The sequence below is a fragment of the Acyrthosiphon pisum genome, chromosome X (genome assembly GCF_005508785.2).
Source record: "Acyrthosiphon pisum isolate AL4f chromosome X, pea_aphid_22Mar2018_4r6ur, whole genome shotgun sequence".
NCBI lineage: Eukaryota > Metazoa > Arthropoda > Insecta > Hemiptera > Aphididae > Acyrthosiphon > Acyrthosiphon pisum.
This window is the reverse complement of record NC_042493.1, coordinates 100,739,604-100,751,168: the sequence shown is the minus strand read 5'-3', so window position 1 is coordinate 100,751,168 and position 11,565 is coordinate 100,739,604. Positions and strand designations below refer to the sequence as shown.

The 11,565-nt window shown below is 27.7% G+C and overlaps 2 protein-coding genes and 1 long non-coding RNA gene across 3 annotated transcripts; all 3 read left to right on the top strand.

Annotated features, from left to right (window-relative positions):
* The first annotated feature begins 247 nt into the window (after window positions 1-247).
* LOC115033348 lies at window positions 248-1,580 on the top strand. The gene is made up of 2 exons (XM_029485716.1): window positions 248-765; window positions 1,441-1,580. Exons 1-2 carry the CDS (start codon window positions 322-324, stop codon window positions 1,486-1,488), a joined length of 492 nt encoding a protein of 163 aa, XP_029341576.1. The 5' UTR covers window positions 248-321; the 3' UTR covers window positions 1,489-1,580.
* Window positions 1,581-2,391: 811 nt separating this feature from the next.
* On the top strand, window positions 2,392-3,514 carry LOC115033347. Its single transcript, XR_003838666.1, has 2 exons — window positions 2,392-2,431; window positions 2,707-3,514. It is a non-coding gene; the product is annotated as an uncharacterized LOC115033347 (long non-coding RNA).
* A 3,835-nt stretch (window positions 3,515-7,349) lies between these two features.
* Window positions 7,350-11,559, top strand: LOC100163049 (translocating chain-associated membrane protein 1-like). Its single transcript, XM_029485715.1, is given in 5 exon segments — window positions 7,350-7,821; window positions 7,824-8,101; window positions 9,909-10,024; window positions 10,879-11,094; window positions 11,170-11,559. Coding segments are annotated over 5 exon segments (828 nt in total). The 5' UTR covers window positions 7,350-7,712; the 3' UTR covers window positions 11,279-11,559.
* The last annotated feature ends 6 nt before the right edge of the window (window positions 11,560-11,565 follow it).

Here is an 11,565-nt window from a genome sequence, read left to right as displayed (position 1 = left end):
AAATATTTTTAAAATGTTTTGATTAATATAATTAATTAGTATTAGTATATCTGTATATGAAATGACTAAAATTTACTTTTTAAAAATGAATATTGATATCTCGTATAACAACTTCTTATCTTTTAAGCTAGAATTTTTGGTAAAAGGTACAATTCATGAGGTTTTATCTTACCGAGAAATAAACTAGGTACCTACCTAAGTTTAAAGTTTATTTTACTACAATAGTTTTTATTAGAATTTTTAAATTAGTCATTTTTGATTAGCATCTATAATTTACAATCAAATATTATTAATTTGATTAATATTCTTCGAATGTAAAATATGAATCTATTGAGTTTGAATTCATATTTTGGTCATTTTATTAAAGGAAGTATAGATATCCCACCTACTGTAAAAGAATTAGATGATAAAGATCCTAATCGACCTCGAAGTCCAGAAACATTTTTAGGGGGGTCAGGAGTCCAAGCTGATGTACTGGTTAAACGTTCAGAACATTCACTTAAAGCTAACCTAGTAGAGACTGTACCTGAAATGGACATTAATGTTCCTGAAAAAGAGAATGATGAAGATAGACAAATATCATCCGAAGATAGTGAAGAAAATAGTGATGACGACATTGTTATGGCAGCTGGAAATTTTACATTGTCTTCAATAAATAATTATATGGCATCATTTTCGCAGCAAAATAATGCAAGTTCATCTAATTTAAAAAGAAATAACTTATTAAAATTAACAAATATTCCTGGAATGTCATCTGGAAATAAAGTAAGCAAGACAAATTGATTTTATATTTATATAGTAACATTAACATTAGAGATTTTGTCAAAAGTTAGATAGTGAAGTTGGTATTAAGAAATATTGTTTATACCAATCCATTAATATTTTATTAATTTGGTTGTATAAATTACTCATAGTCAGAAACAAACAGATAATTGATTTTATGTATACTAATTAATTGTTATATGTATATAATACTATAGTAAATAAAAAAAAAAAATGAATACCTTGTAAACTATGTATGCCAATAACCAAGATGTTGCGGCTTATCTTTAACATGTTGTAACATTACAAAAAATTATAACTTTTATCACTATGCAATAGTGTAATTATAGAAAATCTTACTACAGTGCAAAAAGAATTATTCTGGTTTAGAATAAATTATTAAGAAGATTTGTGATTATCTGGGAATATTATGCTAACTGCGTGGCAGTTGAATGCAACATGTTAAACAAACAAAATAATATTTATTGTAAAACGTATATAGTTTATTATTTTTTAAATGAGTGCCAATAACTTATAAATAATTTTTACTCTTGTATTTTATGATCAAGGGGTAATTTGTATTTTTAATATTCTGAAATTATTTTAAAGTAATTAATGCAATTATTATTAAGTATTCTAAGTGTTTGTTTTATTTGTGTACAATAATATACATATTAGCATCAAGGAAAATTTAATGCCGAAGATTTGAAAGTATTGACACCGTAAATGGTGTTCCTGCTCATAAGTCTTCTATTGAAACTACTGAAGGAAAACCATGGTTGAAGTCAGGTGCAGATACCACAGGTAAAATACTATTATTTTGTAAAACTTTGGAAAATGTTTACTTTATTATAGTATTTATTACTTTATGAGTTTAGGTCTAGTTAAAACTAAGTATTTATTTTTATATATTTTAAGATTATTTTAATTATGGATTTAATAAATACACATGGTTGGCATATTGTGAACTCCAAAAGAAAATGCGTTGTAATAAATCATTAATTGCAATGTCAACATTAGCTATGCACAATCAACAAGTTTCTATAAGTGCTACAAATAATAATAATATGATTCCTACTTTGAATGTTAAATCTAGTACAACATTTAAAACACCAAATGTTCCACCTCAGGAAAACACTATTGAGGTATCTATTACGCAGTGTGATACCAATGATTCATATTTCACATACTTCTTTAATTTAACAGTATATGGTTGTATACACTTTTTTATTGATAAATTTAATATTGATACAAAACTTATGCTTACCATAACTTTTGTACCACTATTAAAATATTAAAATACTTGAACTATTTATTAAAATATCTAATATTAATAGATTATATATTTAGGTTATGCCAACCGAGAGAAGAGAATACAGTCGTAAACATTTTTCAATTCCTGATTTATCAATACCCCCTTCAATAATTCCAACAAATTTTGATGTACCTCCACCAATGATTCAAAATTCTATAAATTCTATACCACCTCCTGGGTAAACATGAACTTACAAAATAATCAAATGTACATTAACTAATATAATATTTAAAAATATGATTAAGATTTGGTCTTCCACAAATTAATGTGCCTTATGAACCAGAATACTATCCTCACGAAGCAGATCCACACTATAATACATTTGAACCTACTCAAGATATTCAATGGAATCAAGTAACTTATTATTTTTAACTATTTTAACTGTATATTCAACACATAGGACAGCTAAGTAGGTAAAGTATTAAATTATGTATAATCTGTTAAGCTTTAAAGAGTTATCAGTTGCTGCCATTACTGAATTTAAAAATTAAAAAAACGGATTGATATCTTCTGTGCACTATAATATCAAAATCTACTCTTAACACCTGATTATGCTTTTTTTTTTAAACAATATATTTATATTTATATACCTATGATTTAACTCTAATACTGATTTGTTGATCAATTAGAGCTGGAACTCGAACGTAAAAAGTATAGAGAACATTCCAACTCTGTCAAATGGAGATTCAAACAACAAAGCAAGACTAGTAAAATAATTTGTAGCTTTGTAAATTTATAGCAAGTTTAAAAAAGTGTTTTTTTAGGATTTGGTAAGAAATAAAGAATATGCTGCATCAAGAGTTAAAAAAGAACCAGAAGAAAAGGAATATGAAGGAGATTGTGAGAGTCGCAATCGATACCGTAAAAGAGATCGAAAGAGGGATCGTGAACGTGATAGGAAACGTAGCAGACATAGAGAAAGGTTAGTTTTTATTTATTTTTGATATTATTACCAATAATAATGTAGATATTAAACTTAATGTTGTTTAAAGTATCTTTGTTTTATTTAAAATAAAATTATCTTTATTTATTTTAACAAATTAACAGTGATAGTGTTGAAAGTCAAGAAACAAGTTATAAAGAAGAGAGAGAATATAAACACAAGTAATTCCAATTGTATTATTTAATCAGTTTTGATAAGCTTTTTTTTATTTAGGACAGTTAAACAAACATACATTTTTTATCAGGTCTCATTGTCATCGCTCTCAAAGTTATAGTCACAAGGGGCGTTCTAAGAAACATAAGTCTCATAGTAGAAGTGAGTCTAGGCGTCATCACAAAAAGAAGAAAAAGAAGAAAAAGTACCCTGAGAAGAATAGGGAAAATGATAACAGTGAATAGTTACTCTTAATTTCATTGAATTGTTAATGGTAAATGGTAATTTAATGGTAATTGCAACTAATTTTGTATTGAACTAATGTTACATGAAGTACACATTTCATCAACAAATAAAATTGAAAATTTAACCTTAGATTATTACTACAATTACTATTAATATTATTATTATAAGTAAACGTAAATTACTAAACAATATAACTTTAGTTATTATGTCAAAAATTTAAATTATACATTTGATTTTTTTTTAATGTTAAACTGTTTGTATAACATAAAAATTAATTTAAACTTATGTTAAAAAAATATTAATTGACAGAGAGCTTTTCTTAACACAAGTTTAAATTAATTTTCAACTAATTCACAACCTATACTAAGTAGTTTTAACTAAAATTAGAATACTGTGCATCAAGTAAAAATTGCAAGTTAATAAATATTTACAATTGTGTTACTGTACCTACATTTCTACTTAACTTTTATTATTACCATATTATGCCGCGAACACACTTGTAACATCAGCACGTAACATCCTTTGATGCGGCCAAATTTACCGACAACTGGTGGAACGGTATTAGGGCGTTATGGCTTAACAGAAAATGTGACAAGCAGGGATGGATTGGAATTTCAGACCAGCCCGGGAAAATACTTTTTTACCGGCCCACTATTTGTTGGGAGATTGGGGGCAACAGGCAAGTGTAACATACTGATGATAGTAATTTTTTTTAGTTTTTTAAAGGGTAGTCTACTGTAATCAGTGTTATTATAAAATCAACCTTTAACAATAAAATGTAATAATAAAAATAATAATAATGGAATAACAATAGTATTACCTACATATAAAAGTTAGGTACATAATAAAATGTTAGTAATTTTATATTTTATATTACAGTTTAACTTTATCGATATAAAAAAAATAACGAAAATACAAATTACAATATATTATTCAATCGTATTTGATACCATTTAAAAGTAACATGTATGATACGTGAGTGTGATAAATCCTTGTACTAAATTATTAATTTTGAGTGAATTTAGTCAGCTTAAAACAAATACTTGCTTATATTGCTATCATTACTCTAAAAATAAATCTAAAATTATTATACTAGGATGGTTTTAAATGAGTTAAAAAGTTTGAGTTAAGTTAAAAACTGAGTTAAAAAAAAAAAATTAATTTTACCAGCCTTGTTATTAAACCAATTATAGCTATAATTAATAGTTATAGCGCAATTATACGATTAAATTTGTTATGGTTCAAGGTTCAACGATGTAGTTTACGACACGCGTGACATCTAGCGGCTGCGTGACTCACTACGACCGTGACCGTTACCAGGGGTATGAAACTCCGTGAACTGGCCGATTCAGGTGATTTTGGCCTTGAACACGGTTCCAGGAGGGCGTGGTACACGTGAAATGTGGAATGGTAAACAAGTCGACCCCGCGTAACGTATCCCGCCATAGTCTTTGAACCGTTTTCATAATATTGGTAACCATGGGTCTAACATCATGTTGGTGCGTGGAATCGTTTTCATCACGAACTAAAATATACAGGACTGGTAACGACTCTAGATATTGCGGTCGGGTACTCTTGCTGAAGTGTACCTTGGTGTTTATGGCACACTCTGTCGGTTTTCTAAATCATCTGAATTTTAATACACAGCAAGCTGTGACAACTATTTAAAAAAATAGAATAGATCAAATTATTCAAATCTATATTATTAATTACCTATTAGGTACCTATATCGTATCGAATCATATTTAATTTAGTCTATAATTTACGGTCTTGCATTATACATACGTACAATTTAATAAAATATATATTTGTGATGAAGATTGAAATTTGAAGGTAGGTAATATTATTATAGAAATATCAAATTGACAATGGTTATTAATTTTATTCAAGTTTATTTTATATTTTTATTAATTTATTCTATACCTATTTTACAATCAATTTGTCACCAATTTGGATAACTTTTTTTTTTTAGAGCTTTTATGTTGCCGTTCTCTATTATGCATACAAGAATATTGTCTCATTCTCATGGTCACATAATATACAATTATAGAACTCATAATATCACTTTTATGTTCACTACATGGAAAATAGAGGTTGTTATTATATTCAAAAAAATCATTAACAGTATCATCAAAGGTACTTGGACTCCCACAGTGGTTTTCAAATGACTTTTCTAAATTTGAAATGAGTGTATAAATTGTTGAGTTTGGATGAACTAAATTTCCTCTTGATTTTATGTTCGTTAATGTTGCTTGAGCGTGAGATGCATTACCTTGGTTGCATAAAACAAAATGTACAAAATAATATTAAAACAAAAAGTTTATATAAAATAATAATAATAAAATATGATTTTATTATAGGTAATTCAAGACTGAATATTAATAAAAAATATAAAATATTTGATACTTAGGTACCTTCATTAAAAGCTAAAAGACAAGTATCACAAGCAATACGTTTTTTGAACACACGACAAAAATATCCACATATATAGTATGTAACACAGTCTTTAGCTGGTACTAATGAATAATCATGATCTCTAAATATATCTTCTGCTTCAAAATTTCCTTCTTCTACAAGAGTGTCTAGTTTAGCTTTTAAATCTTTAATTTTAATTATTCTTTCGCTTTCTTCACTTTGAAATATATCCTTTATATCAGATATAGTTATTTTGGGGCATGTTGAATGAAGAATCTTACAATTGCCAGTTTTTGGGGGTTTCAGGATTGAATAGGTTCTATATATAATTATATATATAACATTCTATAAACCTGCAAAAACGTAGGAGCTGACGGATGGTTATTAGGGCCGGTTGCCTGTCGTATCATACCAAAGAATTGCTTAAATAGTTAAATCAATCTTAACCAAAATTTGTTTTTCAATCATCATCAAAAGATTTTCACTCATATATGATTTTAAAAAACAAAATGCCACAACATTATGATCTAAATGATATGTCCAACCAACAGGCAAATCGATTGTAGGAACTATTTTAACAAAATCTTCAAATATTTCCTAAAGTAAATTTGTTTAATGTGTTCATGTGGGATACCTATATACATGTTTAGCAAAAATGAAAAATCAGATACTAACAATTTCAACATTTTCTTCTGGATATCTACACAAAGCTACATTTGATGATAATTTTGAGGTGTGACTGGGTGAAGTTTCAAAAATAGAAGGAACTGCTCCAAAATTCAGTTCTGGCCGTGAACGTAGACTAGATATAAGTATTAAGTAATTGAGTTAAATAATTACATACAAGTAATTTGTTAATCAATATCCTACAAGTATAGATTACATGTATTTTTTTTTTTATTATTTAATTTATAGAACAGTAATATTGAATGTATCAAATTTCTATACTACTCTACGTCAGCATTATTTACCTCAGAGCCTAAGTTTTCAGAGCCATAATATGTCCTTTTAATGTCTTCAGTTTTAAAATGTTTGGCACATACAAATTTGACATTAGTTTCTCTGTTGTTAACCACACAAATTACATTAATCCACTGAGATTTTAAGTAGTCATCTTTTGGTACTGAAAATAATGTTACACGTTCAAGTGTCACTTTGGAATTGCGAGTTGAACAATTTATAACGCTACATAATCGAACCATTTTAAATAAATATATTATAATTTTAAAATATTTTACTAAATAATATACTAAGCAGCATGAACTAAGATATACCGTAATCGTAGTATATCGTAGTTCGTGGTCATAATAAATTTTAATTTATTCTTAAAATAAATGTAGAACTTTGTAGTTACTACTGATGTTAATAGATGGCGCTTTATTCACAAATGCACCGACGAGCAAGATTTTCTGACCGTATCACCCACCCCCTCCGCCCTATAGTGTTCAGTCCTGTATATTATTATCTTAGTTCGTGGTTTTCATGTTTTTCGTAGGTTCAGACTTCAGATCATAGGTAACCAAGACCCCAATCAGCTGATCGAGTTTCGCTTCTATATTGTTCTATACCGATACGTGGTTACCACTGGTCACCTTCGACGTTATCAATAAAAAACAACCTGAATATTATGTAAACACACGCCGTCAGGTGTATTATATTGACATGTCAGCATTCAGCAACCTGTAGCAGCCAACGCACTCAGATCCGGGTGCCAACGACTACAGCCGCTTTCTGATCTTCAACGTAGTCCATTAGTTACACTTGAACTCCGACTGTCGTACTTACAGCTCCGTCTGCCTTTGTGTTTTCATCAACAGTTTCGTTTCCATACGTGGCTAAGCCCCTTTAACTGTCCAGCTGCTGATTGCCGTTTCGAAAATGGCCCCAATCAAAGGCAGAAAGGCTAACAAGAATTTTCCCATATTCAGCCTTGAGGTTATCATCCGAAACCATGTTGACATCATATTCTGCGTGGCCATGGTCATCACCATCAGTATCATGGTTCATGTGAGCAAAAAAACGCCGTGACTAATTTCTCACGTAGAGCATTGCCGTTGTGTTATTGTCATTGTATCATGTTTTTTTGTGTTGCATTGCAGTTGACTTCACCGGTATCTTCATTGTTTGTGACCCTGCAATATGTTCAGGCCCCCGGACCTAACACCTTCCAAACATATGGTACAGGTCTAAAGGATTTGTTTGCTATATTTTACTATTTCCTCATTTGCATCGTACTCCGTGACATCATTCAAGAATATGTTTTGGATGTAAGTATATTGTAGTTACCTACATGTTTAGACTTCTGAGGTATTAAAGACAATATTCATTGTATGTTAACAATAGTAAAAGTTTCAAAACATTTCTGCTCATATTATTTCCTAGTTTTGTATTAGTTTTAATATCGTTCTCACAAAATGTACATGTGTGTGTTATCATAAATAGTTGGTTCATCATTCTCTAGATAAAATAACAAGTCCTTATAGTTTGATTTCAATTTAAACAACATTTGGATTGAATTAAAAATGTGCTATACAGTCTAAACTTGTATTTTAATATTTTACATTTATTTTATTTGTTCAATAGCTTTATACTTAATTATACAAATCTAGAATCTAATTAATGAAAGACAATTTGTTTCATACTCTAAGTTATATTCAGAATTTATATCCTATTTAAGTAATTACCAAATGCTTTTAATAGTTAATTTAGTTAACTAAGTAAATTTGTAATTACTTATGTTTATCTATTAATCATAATAATTTATTATTATTAATCAATTTTTACATTGATAATCTTTTGTAATAAATTGGGTTCTTCCCTGTAAATAAATTAATAATAATTAGGGTTCGGATTTGAAGGCAATATAATCAATAAAAAAAGCATTTAAAATGTAAAAAAGACAAAAAAAGGCATTTAATTTATATTAAAAAGCAATTCATAAATATACAACAAAATAAAATAGTGAACATTTTTTAAAAACTTTAAAATGCACACATTTTGAGAAAAATACAAATAAAAAATGAGCATGAATACTAAACTACATTAAGTTTATGCTATTTTATATAAATACATAACCTTTTTCTTTAACCCGGTTTGTCCTAAGAATTGGTAAATGCAATTTTAAAAATTAACTTACTTGAGTTATACCAGTTAATTTAATGTAAAATATACTAGTTGGTATTAAAAAAAAATTGACTACCATGTATTTTGATAAGCTGTCTTCAGAAAAACAGTTACTGTTTGGGCTTTATGACCATACCAAATACTCAATAAGACGATATTGATAAATATTGCGAATAATAAAACCCATTTGTAGCAATAATACGTAAACTGTGTATAAAATTATAAAATCAACTGAAAATTAAACACAAAAAAGGCATTTATAAGTAAAAAAGGTAAAAAAAAAATGTATCCATCGTCTAAAAAATTAAATGAAACACATTTTTGTAAAAAAATTATTTTTCTATTATGATAAATAAAAGAAAGGCATTTGCCTTCAAATCCAAACCCTAATAATAATAATAATAATAAGAGGCTCTTTATGAAATTATGAAATAGATATTATCTGCAAACAATAAAATTGCAGATATAAAGCTTATTTAAGAGGATGGCAATCTGGTATCACTGGTACAAGGTCATAAGTAAAATTTTGGGATCCAAATTGCAGTGTTTTTATTCAAATATGCAATTTATATGCATTGCCATAAAAATTACATACCCATCCCTGCAGCTTTAATCTTCAAATATAGGAAATTCAATAAAAAAAAAAACAACAACAATAAATTAAAGATATAGGTATTATAATATGAAACAGTATTTTATTCAACATCATATTGGTTAAATTCAATAATTTGTATTGAACAAATAATCAGAAGATATTAAAATACTATATTTAATTAGTTGATAATATTCCTTATTCTGTTTTAGCTCAAATATCAATTTTAAAAAAATTTCTAGGGGGAGGGGCTATTTACACCACCCTCCATCACATCCACCACTGTCTATAATCAACACTAATTCTGCAATTATTAAGTAGTATTTACTAGTTAATCGTCTAATCAATTTTACTTACAGAAAATTGTCCATAAGTTGCATTTATCGAAATCAAAAAACTCAAAATTCAATGAATCTGGACAGCTGATTGTATTCAATGCAGTTTCTTTGATTTGGGCATTATACATTCTTGTGAAGTAAGAATTTGTAATAAATTATTGGATAATTTTATTTAGAATGGACTGTTCATTAGTATTTTTTTCAAAACCATTTAAAATATAAAATATTGTTTAGTATACAGTGTGTTCACGCTAAAAGGTAACACTAAATATTTTAGTTAGATGACTTTGTATTGAAACGGGCTTTTCGCTGAGTAACAAATAGTACTTAAATTCACATTTTCAAATAAATTTCAAATTTTTAAAACTTTTGATACATGCATAATATGCGATGCGAATGCATTTTAATGGTTACATAAATTTTACATATTTTTTCTAAACAGTTTTTGTATAAAAAGTTTTTTTTTAATTACAAAATTGGCATATGAAAAAAAACCTATTAAATTTAATATTTACAAGTAATTTGTTTTTAACAAAATGTAAACTAAATTCAATTTATTAAAATCCAATATTGTTAAATACCTGTTTGTACACAGATAAGATGGTAAAAATAACTTTGACAACATTTACCAGTAATTAAGATAATATAATTCCTTTTCGTTATACATTTATTACTCGTAAATATTAAATTTCATTGTTAAATTTCATATGCCAGTTAATTGTTTAGAAAAAAATACTCTATACGAATATGTATAAAAAAGTTGATGTTACCATTTAAAAAAAGTAAGTTGTATCGCATATGCGCGTATCAAAAGTGTTAAAAGTTTTAAATTTATCTGAAAATGTGTATAAAGTACTATTTGTCATTCAGCAAAAACCCCATTTCAATACAAGGTCATCGAACTTAAATATTTAGTGTCACCTCTTAGCGTGAACACACTGTATAGAATCAATTAGATATTTTATAATGAAGTTCTATATATATTTTACAGAGACAATTGGTTGGCTGATCTTTCATCATTATGGATTGGATATCCATACAGCACTCTATCCTTTTCAACAAAACTCTTTTACATAATCCAATTAGCTTACTGGGCTCATATTATGCCAGAACTGTATTTCCAAAAAAATAAAAAAGAGAATATGTTTAGCAGAGTAAAATACTCTCTATTATACTTGGCATTTGTCTCGGCTATATACATAACTAAGTAATTTTGAAGAATTGTCTTATGAAAACAACAAAATAAATATTTTATTAATTAAATTTTGGTCTTATGTTTCAGTTTCCACCGTATTGGTGTTGTATTGCTATTGTTGAATTATGTTTGTGGACTTACTAAACATGCTATTAAATTGATTCACATCACTGAGAAAGAAGAATATTATAGTTAAAAAGTTCAATGTAAGTTATTTTAGAGACCTATGAGTATTAGGTAATTATTTTATTAAAATGTTTATTTTTATTAGTGGCCTACATGCTGTACAATCGCTGACATTAATCCTATCTCAGTCAATGCTATTTGTCCCGCTTAAAGGTGTGCAGTACAGTGAAGTATTCCGTGACTTCAACACCCCCATGTTTAAATTAATATGTTCGATCAGCGCATTGGCTTGGATTGTTCGTGAATTCTTGAACAACCAAAATACCAATGGTCTCAATTTATTTGTTTCGTATTTAT

What these genes read in the sequence shown, in the direction of transcription:
- LOC115033348 (XM_029485716.1), top strand. Translation starts at nt 322, where the DNA reads ATGAATCTATTGAGTTTGAATTCATATTTTGGTCATTTTATTAAAGGA. An exon ending in GAATGTCATCTGGAAATAAA is followed by an intron (nt 766 to 1,440) that starts GTAAGCAAGACA and finishes TATACATATTAG; the next exon opens with CATCAAGGAAAATTTAATGC.